The sequence below is a fragment of the Anastrepha ludens genome, chromosome 5 (assembly GCF_028408465.1).
Source record: "Anastrepha ludens isolate Willacy chromosome 5, idAnaLude1.1, whole genome shotgun sequence".
Classification (NCBI taxonomy): Eukaryota; Metazoa; Arthropoda; class Insecta; order Diptera; family Tephritidae; genus Anastrepha; species Anastrepha ludens.
Genome location: NC_071501.1, coordinates 118565019 through 118579218, shown reverse-complemented (window position 1 = coordinate 118579218; position 14200 = coordinate 118565019). Strand labels below are relative to the sequence as shown.

Sequence of the window (14200 nt, the reverse complement as noted above, 5' to 3'; positions counted from 1 at the left end):
CCTGTAACTCAAACTTTAAACTCATTTATCTCGAAACGACTTTTTCGGCCTGGTGTTGTCAAAAAAAAAATAAAATAAAAAAAAAAACTATTCAATCGAATTTAATTATGTTTGTTCACAACATAAAATTAAAAAAAAAAAAAATTTCCATTTTTGTTTGTAAAAGAGGTTAAATAAAAAGCCTAAAAAATGTAAATATCGTTTTTCATTTTCTTTTTATTGTAAAAAATTCTTCAAAATACCTTAAATTTTCGAGCTCACCGGGATCCCTTAAGTAAATATGCACTTTGATATGAAGAGTGCAAATTTGAGGTTTCTTACCACATATCTCCAGGATATTGTGTCGAAATTTCAAGCACTTCGCAAAATTAACGAAATTATGAGTATTTAAAAATTTGAGCGTCCATTGCGCCACAACAGGTTTCTAGGTTGTGTTGAGCAACATGCTTTAACTGAAACTTGTTCGGGCAGGTTATGAAATTCTTTTCCGAGTGAATCTCAATGCAGTTCCCTCAAAATTTCAGGGAAATTCACTTTAAAGTGGAACATGTATAGGAACTCGTCCTGGAGCGACCATAACTCAAAATCTGCTGCACCAAACGTTTTGAATTTTTTTTTTCGCGAAATTTGGCTTTTTAGCTTCCAATTGCAACGAAAAATTTAAAAATTGAGAGATCAAAATTATTCTGAGGGGACTTTCTATTTGTTTAGTAATACTTGCAAGCTCTGTGGCAAGCTCAAAACTTGCCATTGACGAGTTACTCAAAGAACTTTAGACGGCTTCAGCAATGCCATTATAGTTGAATTGTATTGTGTTGTGGCAATAGTTGTAATTTTAAATGAATCTTCTTATTCTTTGTTGCGTTTCAGCCAAGAGACTCCAATATTTAGCACTTGTTTTATAATTTTTTATCATCAGTTCCTCTAATTCAATATGACTTTGTGGATCGCAAAATCACCAAAAAAGTTTGACACTTCTTTTACAGTGTAAAACCATTCACTCTTACATGAAATGACGCTGGACTTTAGAATTTTTTCCATATCAAGCGCATATTCGACAGAAATTTACATGGATGAAAACAGTCAGCATCGTATAAAAAAAAATTATAAATCAAGGCAATTTTAATTGACTTTTCTTATAAGATTGAATGGGCTATAAAACTGCATAATCCGAAGTTTTCTAAAGATTCTAATTAAGAAGTGGGCACTTTTGATAAGAAATTTTTTCAAATTTGGTAAATTTATGATTGTACAAAGTTTAGAGCTTTGATTTATGAGAAAAAAATACCTCTCGAAAGCAAGCAAAAAAAAGTACCTCTCAGTAGGTTATATATTTGTTTGTGACTTATCGTTGCGTGAAGCTCAAGCAGTTTGAAGAAAAAGTGGTGTTAATGTATCCAAAGACACGATTAGAGACGTTTACCTGCAGAAGACCTCAAATTCTGGATCATTTTTCAACCTAAAATTGCAAAAAGAAAAATATTTGAGGTTATGTAGCATTGCAACTTCTTTGAAAAAAACCGCTGCTCTCATTAACACACATTGAAAAAAGACTTGCGTGGGCTAATACAAATTCAGGACGGCATTGGACAAACGCAATATTTACTGGCGAATCTTCCTTTTAGACGAATAGTTGCATACGTCGGTTCTGATACACTGCTGATAATCGACAACTTCAAGAAACTGTTAAGCATCCTCGTAGGGTGTATGTTTGGGGCTGCTTTTCCGTTTATTTGTATTTAAATTTGGATGCAGTTTTGATGACTAAAATTTGCCAAAAAGCATTATTACCGACAGCTGCAAAGATTTTTTGAAGAATCAGCCAACCTTGGATTTTTAAAGAAGTCAAAGATTGAAGTAGAAGTTGTGTAGAGTGAAAACAGCAAAATAGGATTGAGGTGTTGTAATGGCCGCCTTCACAGTCGCCTGCTGCCAATCCTCTTGAAAATGTTTGGGCAATACTAAAGAAACAACTCAAAGGAAAACAGATAAGAACGATCACAGAATAATCAAGGCAAATTCAGCTGATTTGGAGCCGATTACCTCTACAATTTGCGCAGAAATTAACACAAAGTATGGTTCGAAGACACAAAGCTTGTTAAGATTTAACAGAGAAGCTATAAGAAAAATGATAGGGGTATTAACTGGTCATTGTTTAATAGACAGCCACGCTAGAAGATTAGGACGCTCGTACTTCGATTTCTGTAGAAGCTGTCTTAATATAGAAGGAGAGCAAACAGTCAGACACCTTTTATGTGAGTGTGAAAGCTTAGCTACAAGGGGGTTCCGCACCCTTGATTTAGCATTTTTTAACTGATATAGCGGACATAGCGCATCTAAAATTAACGAAGCTTTACTCGTTTATTAAAGCAACCGGATGGTTTGAAAGGAAACCCATTGTAAGGATAAGCTCCAGTGGTATCACAATGGACCTACGAAAGGTCTAAGTGTGTCATTGCGACAGCCACCCTACCTGCCTACCTACCTATGACTCGAAGATGTGACGCTATTATGACTTATGTTGTGACTATAAATTTCATTGAATATAAGGCGTATAAGAAGTATTAAAGTCTATACAATGCAGTTTGTTAGAATCGGATTGGTCAAATAATTTCTAAGTTATGGCGGTCACGCTTCTATTAAACAGACTGTAAATTAGCTGCAAACTTCCTGTTAAACTTGAACTTGTTTTGCTTGCTCTGAGTACGTCAAAGGCAAACTTTAGAGGTGTTGAGTTGAAAAGTTTCAGGTTCAGCTAAGACCACGAGACAATTTGTGTAAATATTTACGCAAGAAATAATTAAAATAAATAAAAGGGAAATATGATCCACTACAAATAATGGCATTGCGTATTTGCTCTTGACAGCTGTTTACAACGCGCTTTTCAAGCAATTTGAGCCGTATTCTACAAATTTATGTGGGTTTTAATGTGAAACTTTTCGTGTGTTCAATTTAATTTCCTATTTCATGAAACAAACCCGAGCCTTACTACTGGGGTGCCACGCACAAGTACTCGCCAACAAGGCAACTGATGCGATTTTCAAAAATTTTGCATTATAATTCATAAAAAATATTTGCTTATAAGCAAAAAAAAACTCTTTTAAGTGCACTTAGATTGATAAATAAAATTAGCATAGGGTTGTAATTTTCTTTTCTTCTTTACCTGTATTACCAAAAAAAAAACCAAAGTTATCAAAACCCAAGTAGATAACTGCTGTTAACTAACTAAATCGCCGTCTGTCTGTTCACTGTTTCATTATCTGTTACCAAGTGGCAAGCAGGCGGAGTGACACGATGACGTCGACGACAACGCGAATACGTACGCGTGTGCATGCGTGGCAATCAAAATCCGAAAAGCAAATCAAATTAAACCAATTTGAAAGTTTGTTACGAAAAAAAACGAAGTGGCACAAGAAATGTAAAAAACAATAAAAAAAACAAAAATGTGAACGGAAAGATAACAAACTTGACGGCGGAACAGTGAAGAACCAACAACAACCGCAACACTTGAACGTGAAATGAGTGAACGTGTTTTTGGCAAACGTATCTGTGTAGAGGTGCATATGTATGCATGTCGTACGTAAGTAGATATGAATCGAACAGCGGTGATGAGTGGGGGCCACGTTGACAATTTGAATACTACTCGTAGCACCACAACAACAATGCAATACGATGACATTTCGTTTTTTTAGACGGCCCTCTTTCTGTTCGAATAAAATGTAACGCATGCATTAAAACACAAGTTTTATTTTAAGTTATGGAATATATTGTTCCATTTATGTTAAACTTGCACAGGCAAGCACTTTATTACCTGGTCCACGTTCGGGCAGTTTTGTGATATTGCCATTTGAGTTGGTGCGTGAATAGCGCTTATTACCACCAGCCATTGTTTGTTGTTTTATTGTTGTTTATTTATGAGGGTATCGCAAGGATGTATGTAGGGTGGTTAGATTACAGTTACACTTGTAAGCTTTTATATTATGGTAGTCTCTGCGTTCGATACAACTTGGCCTAAGCGGCGCCAGAAACAGGAAATTGCGTGTTAAAATATAATAATAAACACCTCCAATAACTTTTCTTCCACCAAATGCGTCAGTCTTAATATTTTTTTATATATACTCGTATGTACGTATATATTTTATTTTTTTCCACCTATTAGTAATTAATACGCGAGCTATCGTAGCGATTCTGCAGACCGCCAGACGATTTTTTTACACCGACGTGCACTTGGAGACTGAACTAAACAGTAAGTGAGTGGCAAACGATGAACGACGGCAGCAACGTCGCACAACAGCAAAACGCTGAACGCTGAAGAAATTCGAAACTAAACTCAATTGAAAGCCGAAAGAAAAAATTTGCTGCTTATGCTGGCGCGCAGCAGCAAGCTGCTTGTTTGCTTGTTTGGAATTCGTAAGCGCGCTATTCTGTTTCTTTAGTCGTTTTAGTATTTACCCTCTTTTACCTTCCTTTGCCCTTTTCTGGATTCTTTCCGTTTTTATCTTCCTTTCGTCGTCAAAACTGCAACATGTTGTTGATGTCCCAACAAAAGTTGAAACAAGTTTTGAGTTTAAAATGGTCTCGCTCAGTGTTGCTTAACACTCTACTCTGCACACATTCACTTTTTGTATCGGCTTGCTTCTCCATAACATGGATTTCCAAGTAGGTACTTTACTCTGCACGCCGATTCCCAGCGGGAGAATGAATGAGCGAGTGTAAATACTTTTAATTGAGTATGACGGCAATAAGCTGATTAATGGTATGGTTGGTATATTTACAGTGGGCTTCAGTTGGCTGAATACGATGAATAATTATGGATATATGAAAAAAATAACTGCTGCAGAGTTCAGTTAAAGAAAGATTAAGATATTGCGAAATGGACTAATGTTCCAGTATTTTTTAAAAATGTATTGAAGCTTTAACTGAGAATAACGGCCTTAGCCTGCAACTGCTTGGAGCGACCCAAAGACGAGTGAAAAAAAAGAATAAAAGTAAAATTCACAACAAAAAAATGTTTAAATAAAATTGCAAAAAAAAAATTGTATATTAAATAATTAAGAAAAAATAGGGCAAACAAAATTGTAGTACACAAATTTTAAAATAAAATAGTAGATAAAACTAAATTAAATAATAGTAGAGGTACTTAAGGGGTTATATTATATCATACTATTAGAATTTTCAAAAAAACCCATTTTTTATTTATTTCATTTTCTTAATGTTCATATATTTATTTAAGAATACACACTGAAAATGTAATATCGTTCCGGGCCGATGTTGAATGTGAACCACACCTAAACGTCAACGACACCGTTGGACTTCTTTCTTTGGGGTTATTTGAAAGAAGAGGTGTACGTCGATAAGCCAGCAACAATTCAAGAGCTAACGGCATAGAACCTCAATTATGCCTCAGCGTCATCGAAAAATTGGACTATCGGATGGAGGTGTGCCGCCGAGGCCGCTGCGGCCATTTGGCCAATATTTTGTTCCAAACGTAATTGAGCCATACCAATATTATCATAATAAAGAGAAATGACAATAATTTCCTAAAAAAAGTATTTTATTCAAAATCAACACCGGCCCTTGAAACTTAACCACCCTGTACATAAGATATCGAAACAGCTGCAAGAAATTTGAAATTGGGCTACTTTCTTTCTCTCCTCAGAAATTTGAAAGTAGAATGTCTAAAAAATGATGATGCGAAGATTAGCCTACTGTGTAGTAATATCAGTATAAGCTCAAGTTGATTAATCAAAGGCATGTGAGAGAACAAACACTTCTCCTATTGCGCTGGTAATGAGCAATCTTCAAGAACTCAAATTGTTCAAAATAAACACTCCCACCGACTGTCTTGATAATAAGCAATATACAAATGCTATGAATATACACATAAGTGCATTGTTTAGGGAATTAATACCTTTTTCGCTCAAAAAAATCTCTGGAATTGAGTGAAAAACTCTAAACAAATATTATAACTTGTTTCAAAAACCACCATTCATCCGCACACTTATCGGATGAGAAGCAGGTGGAAGAAACCATGAAGCATGAACATGAGCTCATAATAAGCAGCACCTACATACATACATACATACGAGTATAGTAAAAATGTTAAGATGCCAAGGGGTACGACGGTACGCTCCTCCACCGCATTGCGACGTGTCATTGCGATGCCACTTCAACAGCCCGTTGTATGATAGTTGCAGTATTGGTCTACAAACGGTAGCCACTACGAGTATTTGCGCTGTTGCCCATTTGTGGAGAGTAACAAGAGAATAAATACACACATACAAATGTGTAATTGGTGAAATGAAATGTCTACAAAAAGTTGAGTGGGGTTGAGGGTGTGAAAATGTGATTCATTTAGAGTAGAATAGGGAATGAGAGCACACTTGCGAAATTCGTAAAACAAAAAAAGGGGGATTAAAAAAAAACAAGACACATTTAAATGTGTAAGAGGTTTATATGGAAATCTCACGCCTAAATAATATGCGTCATATTGAGACCGGCATGAGGATGATGTGTGAGTGAGTAAACGGGGCTTGATAAATGACAGCATTTAAGCGCACTGGGGTCGCTGAGAATAATGAGCTCATATAATAGGAGTGAGTACCTCTCTTTGGAGGGGGTAAACTCAGTTGTTGTGAACAATATTGTGAAGTCATTATTGTTTTTAGAATATTTAGCGCGTTAAAAAAACAACAACAATGCAAACGAAGCAATAAAAAAGCAACTGTATATTATTTCAGCAAGTTATTTCACAATAAAATTAAAAATGTAAGGTCATCATGAAAAAAACCAGTAAAATAACTTAACTATAAAGGAGTTTCTCTATGTTCTAGAATAGTATGGTATATGACAAATGTTCTCCTTTCCCTGCATATTCACCTCCAGTAAAAATTAGCACATACGCAAAAACCGACTAGTCTTATATTACTCATTTCACGAATGACTTCAAACTGGTTTCAAACATAAAGCAGAGTGGGGCAGTTAGTGATAGATTTGTCTGCAGCATCGCCGGCTTCAATAGTGTGTTTTCAGACTTTTTTTAACAGGGAACAACGCTTGATATTATAACAAGTTACACGGCTTTCAAATTCAGTACAGTTCGACATTTCTTAACGCAAAAAATCAAAGCAGCCTAATAGCGCTTAAAAATGGCGAAAACTTGTTTCCACATTTATATTAGTCTGCAGTAAAAAATTTACGTTAGATCTCCTGTTTTGCCGCCAAGGTGTGCTAATTCACAAGTGACTCATCAAGTAACGAAGCATTATGAAAAATAATTTTTTTTTTAATTTGTTGACCGAATACACAATCCGCTCATACCTCTTCATAAATTTAAATTTGGCGACATACACGACAATAGATTGGTTTCCGGTTTTAAACTGATATAGACTTAAATATAGGACTTAAGAGAGATCTTGCAAAATACTGTACTTAGAACAGCCATGGAGCGTCTTTTCATGTCCCCTTAAGTGGGAAATTCCCTACACTTTGTGGCAGCTAAAACTCATCCTAAGAAAGTCAGAACCTACCGATTTGAGTTTAAAGATGAGGTTCAGATATACGTACGCCTGCCGCGGGATCCAAAAGACAGCCGGCAACATTCTTCGATAAACAATTAAGTGTACTTCATATACTTTTTGTCCCATAAAAGCCGTAACCGGAAGCCAAACGCTATTGTACGTACGTATGGGCTTGTATAGGGAATGTTTACGTAGCTACAACAAAACAACAGCAACAGGAATACTCATACAAACGAAGAGCTTGCATACTAGGGCGGGTCGATTTAAAAATCACTCATTGTTCTGTGAAAATCGTATTCTAGGGATCAAAATAGGAAACTTTGCCGAAGGAACCATACCTCTAAAACGAATTCTGATGTCCCCCAATTCGGGTCGAACGAAAAATCCCGCTTTGACCCATTTAGAGTGCTCCGTTCGAGTCCAAATGTATGACCGACCCCCACTAACTTTGGACGGCCGATTCACCCATGCCAGTGGCACACCCCAGGGGAGTTCCACCCTGGGGGGTTCCCCATACAATCATTTCAAAATATCACCATTTTTGGCCTTTACATGAGAAAAGAAACTAAAAATTTCGACCCAAATTGGGGGGCATCAGAATTCGTTTTAGATGTATGGTTCCTTCGGCAAAGTTTCTTATTTTAATCCCTAGAATATGATTTTCACAGAGCAATGGGCGATTTTATTGCCTCCCCACAAAAGACACTAAAAGTTCGACCCAAATTGGGGGACATCAGAATTCGTTTTAGAGGTATGGTTCCTTCGGCAAAGTTTCTTATTTTGATCCCTAGAATATGATTTTCACAGAGGAATGGGTGATTTTTTGCCTCCCCACAAAAGACACTAAAAGTTCGACCCAAATTGGGGGACATCAGAATACGTTTTAGAGGTATGGTTAATTCGGCAAAGTTTCTTATTTTGATCCCTAGAATAAGATTTTCACAGAGCAATGGGCGATTTTTTTGCCTCCCCACAAATCAACCCGGCCTATTGCATACATTTATTACTGGATATTGTAACAAAGGGTGGTTAAATTTCAAGGGCCGATGTTGAATGTGAACCACACCTAAACGTCAACGGTGTGTAGCCGAGGCCGCTGCGGCCATTTGGCCAATATTTTGTTCCATACGTAATTGAGCCATACCAATATTATCATAATAAAGAGAAATGAGAATAATTTCCTAAAAAAAATTTATTTTATTCAAAATCAACACCGGCCCTTGAAACTTAACCACCATTTACATTGAATTTCCTTTCGAAACTACTTAACGAAATATTTTGGTATCATTTGTAGAAGATTTAAGCTTCTTACAAAATCTGTTCGCTTCTGTAATGTATACATCTTCTTCTTCTTAACCGGAATATGAGCCGCAGAAAGCTTACCTAATAACACATAAATCGCGTCATACTCACATTGCAACCCTGCAAGTCTGCTCAAAGAGAGGAGCAAAATCTGGTCAACAATAAAACGACAGGTCATTAAAAAAACAACAATTACAAAAATTAATTACAGCCAGAATTGCACCCACAAATTTGTAAAAAAATATTTTTTTGGTTGGGCCGTGTGACGAAAACTCTTTGTTTGAATATACTTTTTCGCAGGTTTGAACGTTTGAAGAAAAAAACTGTGTCTTGTGAATTTTGTGTTGACATTGAAATCTGGACTTTAGGTCGGAAAAAAATGGTATAGGTTTAAGCAAATACTTACCCGTACTTTTACATTCATTTATTAGATGAAAAAGTTTTGTCACTGTCATTTAGAATAAGATATTTTAGCTGCTGGAATATGAAATATAAAAAAAACTGAGATGTTCTGATAAATAAAAATTTACAAAGAAAAAATTTGTAACAAAAACTGATTACAAAAAAATGAACTTGTTTTTCAAAAATGAGGAAAAACAGAGAGAACAAAAAGTTAATTTTTTGGCCAAAAAATTGAAAAAATAAATAAATAATTTATCCCAAAAAATGTCTTACTGTTTTCCCTCCTTATTTGAAATCGCTTTGGTATTCCCCAATTCTGTTATTATTACTCCGCTAAGTTCAAGCTGAATAGCCCCAGGCAGAAACTAAGTAACATGAGCAAAGACTGCGTTGGCTTCGTATATCACTAACACAACCTCAGTTTTTTCATAAACAAACCGTTGACATGACCCGGTCACGTCAGCCAATCAGCTGATTCTTTAACTTCGCTGAGAGCCGGCTAACGGTGACATTAGTCACACCTCCGAATTCTTTTTCACCATGAAATAGTGCCATTTTCTAGTGTTTAATTTTCAAGAGATTACAAAAGGACTTATAAAAGCATATAGGAAACGCAAGTATACGTACTTTTGAAAAGCTTAAGCACCTACAGGAGCAGCAGCAGCTTCTCCAACGAAAAAAAAAAAAAAAAAAACACAACACTGCTGCCAACGAGAAAATAAAATAATAATTAGACGTAGTGTTATACGCAAAAGGCGTACAAGGTGGCCCAAAATTAATCATGAAACAATTTGGTTTCCGAATAACTATTTTACTAAAAAAGTTTATCTACTGATGGAAACCTTTATTTTGACCTTTACCCGCTCTATTGCTTGACTGTTTCTGTACTCCAGCTTTCTAGTTCGCAAGTGTCAAATATGATTGACGTGCGTCGCCATGCGCACAAATTAGATATCTTCCGATAGAGTGATTAATTCTGTGCCGCCTTATATATAGCTGCGCATATTTTCTTACACGAAAGAAACGAAATTATTTTTTAAGAAGCAGAAACCTGCGTAGATCTTGTGGTGCCAAGGAGCCAAGGTGGTCGCTTCTTAAGGCATCAGTGCCAAAGATCTCAAACCTGATTCGAGCGAAGGCCGGGCAGACGCCATCTCATCCTCCTCTCCATATGACGGCGGCAGAGTGCACTGTGTGAGATGCCTACCTTTTCCATATGTTTCGCCCATCATCAGTCCAATCAGCTGCCTACAGTTCCTTTTGTTTAAGACAGGAGAATCGGAAAGCGACAGTCGGTCGGTCATGACCTGATTCTATGCCAACTTTGAGTCATCACACGAATGTTCGAACCTGACACATCTGTGAAGGCCATTCATGTGATGCCAGGGTTTCGCTATTCACCACCTGGGACACGCCCGATGGGAAATCAGGCAACTCCTCACGGGCAGGAATAAGCTACTTTCAATACTATTTGTAATTAGTTATAAATTCAGAAAAGAAAATCCACTGAGGCCGAAGAAATTTACTTCTTCTATTTAATCATAAAAAAATGCACCATACATAACTAGAAAAAATACGCATTAAATTAAAAATTAAGTTAATTTTTTTTCAACAGAATCGTTTCCCCCTTTTCTTTTAGAAAAAAAAATCGTGGATATGCGCTTTATGAGCTTTTTTTAAGCAGAAAGGTGCTAAATATCATATTGCCCGCGAACCTGTGCATTTTTTCAACGATGTGGGAGATGAAAACTTTTCTCCGAAAATGGAACTGCCCCTCGGTATCCTGAATCATGTAATAGATATCTCTTTTCTGTGACACGACTTAAATTATTGGTATAAACAAATAAACCAGCCACAACAACCAGCTTTGGAGATAAGCATCTCATGGTGGTCTTATCTTCGAGATCAATAATGCAAGGAAACTTTCTAACACTGCAAAAATCTAATACTTACATTTTCTTCAAAATCTTACCCACATTTGCGTGTTTTAATTTCAATTTATAATCCTAAAATCGGAAGGCAAAAACGTATTTCAGAAGAAAGAAACAAATTTCAAATAATACGTCGATAATTTTCTCATCGCCTAAAGTAACAGCAGCGTCGCATGCTGCTGGACTGGCTTAAAAATTGTGAAGAATTTAAGTAGAATGTGACAATTACCACACAAAATGACATCGTCACGTAAAAGTACTGTTAACGCCATTTGATGTGGTTTGTGTGTGCAGTGCAAGGTATGGGTATCTGCACACAAATATACTATATACATACATTCATGCACACATCTGTAAGTGGGTATAAAAATAGGCCTTTCTGCTTCAGGCTGACCACAACTGAACGGTCAATGAACGCCCAGCACTGATGTGGACTCTTGGATCGATGTAATGATTACTGCTGTCTATACAACAAAGAGTAGCTGCAAGCATTCAATTGCCGCAGAGGTTAATGGCAGCGGTTATCTAGTGGAAGTTTGTTCTTGTTTACATCGTACATACAAATAATTAGTATTTTTAGTACTTATGTGCACATTACATTAATATATGCACACACACACTCACACACACTAGTATAGAACACGAAGTTCAAGAGCATTTCAATCTGAAAGTCGATGCTGAACAACAACACTTTTAATATAGTAAAATAAGTAATTCGGCATTGAAATCACGGAGAGTTTTTTACATTGGCGGTTTCAGATCGAGTTATAATTATATAATAAAAACAGTATTCGGGAGTACCAAAGCGATTTCATGCAAGGTGATAGCAGTAAAACATTGTTCGAATTTTTTTAAATATTTTTTCGAACAAAATATTAATTTTTTTTATTAATCATTGAGGCAAAAATTTAACTTTTTTGTTCCAAGTTTTTCTATTTTTTTTTTTTTTTCATTTTTGAAAATAAAAATATTTTTTTGTAAAAAAAAACAACAAAAAATTTCCTCATTTAAAAAAAATTCCGCGGATTTTTTTTCTAATATTTTTCTGTTAATCGCTGTGACTATGCCCCGTGGTAATGGATTTCTTAAACTTTTCGATTTATATTCAATTAAATACAGGAAATCAGTGAAAAATACTGTTGTTGGTGTTGTACTAGTATAAAGATTTCGCATGCTTGTACGGGAAAATGCTGCTGGAGTGACAGTCTTTGGCCGGATATATATACGCTATTTGCAAATCGATGGAATCGTCGATGTTAATAAAAAAATAAGAAAAAAATCTGAGAGGCGTTTTTTAAAAAATGATAAAATAAAACTTTTTCTCTAGAAATTAAAAAAAAATGTTTTTTTTTTTTGCTAAACAAAATTAGTCACCCTATCGAAAGTTTTATATTATAAATATATGCTATATAATTGGCGCGTACACCCTTTTTGGGTGTTTGGCCGAGCTCCTTCTCCTATTTGTGGTGTGCGTCTTGATGTTGTTGGAGGACCTACAGTTTTATACCACCTCTGTACAGCAGATGATTTCTGATGAGTCACTTTTTCATAGCAGAAATACATTCCAATGTTGCTTGCCGAGTTTTATATTGTCATTTGTAAAAATTAAAAAAAAAATATTTTGTAATCTTGAAAAGATGCTAAGGTATCTTTACCAGGACTTTTTTTAACATTGATTGAATAAACTCCAAACGCTCCGGCTCTGAAAGTATTCGATGCGGTACCAGCTGGTGGTAGTAGAGAAGAGGAAAGCATCCTCTGCGTTAGAAAGATCAGGTGGAGAAGGACTTGGCTTCACTTGGTGTGTCCAATTGGCGCCGGTTAGCACGAGAAAGAAACGAGTGGCGCGCTTTGTTAAACTCGGCCAAACTCGGCTATAGCGCCAATTAAGAAGAAGAAGATCGAATAAACTCTCAAAGTTATTAAATGTTTTTCAAAATTCTTTCAGTTTTCTTCTTATTAAAAATGATCAAATAAAACTTTTTCCCCAAAAACAATTTTTGTTTAAGTACAAGGTGACACAAAAGTAAACACTCTATCGGAAGATTTAATGCCATTTGCAAAAATTAAAAAAAAAAAAAACAAAATTAAAAACTTGCAACACTGAAAAGAAGTTATGTATTTCTCTTTAAAAACTTTTTACCCACATTTTCAGCATTGCATAAATTCACATAATTAATAAATACTTTCAAAATTGTTCCACTTTACTTCCTATTCAACTTAAACCTAAAAATAAAATAATTCTTAGAGTAACTTGGAACACTTGACATCGAATCGCTCATTACCGAAAAAGTGAGAAAAATAAGTGCGTACAGAAAAGAAAGCTTACCGAATACCGAATTGTAGTGTTACCGCATTCGATCTGAATACCCCTATTGAACATCCTCAAATAAATAAGCAATTAAGAATTTGTATTCACTGCTCATTAACTTCACAGCATTAAACCTTCACACAGCCATCCATAGAAATTACGTTAAATAAAAGTTATTGCGTTTCAGTTATTATTTTGGGTATAACGCCTAAAAAGTTTGTTCAACATTTTCTAAAAATGACATCATAATCAAGTGTGTGAGTGTCTATTTGTAAGGTTTGGATACAGTGTTGGGGTGGTTTCACACTACGATGATTGCTGCTACGTAGCGCGTACATATTGACAATACATATGAATAAATCATGTAAGTTAATGAACAGCGCGTTTCTCCTGAACAGGCACAGTGCTTGCAAAATGGCTTTGCTTGGCTTTTATTTCGATAAATAGGCAATGTTAAAAAAATGTGCTGCAAGAGAGGAATGCGATTTCTGTCGTTATATATTTGATGCATGCACTACTACTGCTATTACGAAGTTTCTAACAGTACAACTGTAAGGTGACAATTGTTGATATAGTAAAATAGGAGAAATGGTTTCAACCGAAACCGGTTGAAATGCATCAAAATAATTTCAAATCTTGATTCACTGTTAAACAGACCTTGAGCTGACAATATAAAAATACGAAAACTAAAATTTGTTATAAAAGTTTAATTCACTCGAGAAACAAAACCTTAT

The 14200-nt window shown here is 35.6% G+C and overlaps 1 protein-coding gene across 5 annotated transcripts in view; it reads right to left on the bottom strand.

Annotated features, from left to right (window-relative positions):
* Positions 1–14200, bottom strand: part of LOC128863763 (reticulon-1-A) — a 95346-nt gene that overhangs the window by 13882 nt on the left and 67264 nt on the right. The window contains exon 1 of one of the 5 annotated variants that reach the window (XM_054103095.1): positions 3812–4014. The exons of the other annotated variants lie outside the window; for them this stretch is intronic. Within the exon in view, the coding sequence (XP_053959070.1) occupies positions 3812–3887 (76 nt within the window). The 5' untranslated portion in view covers positions 3888–4014. Of the gene's footprint in view, positions 1–3811; positions 4015–14200 lie in introns of those variants that run through there. 5 annotated transcript variants of the gene reach the window in all.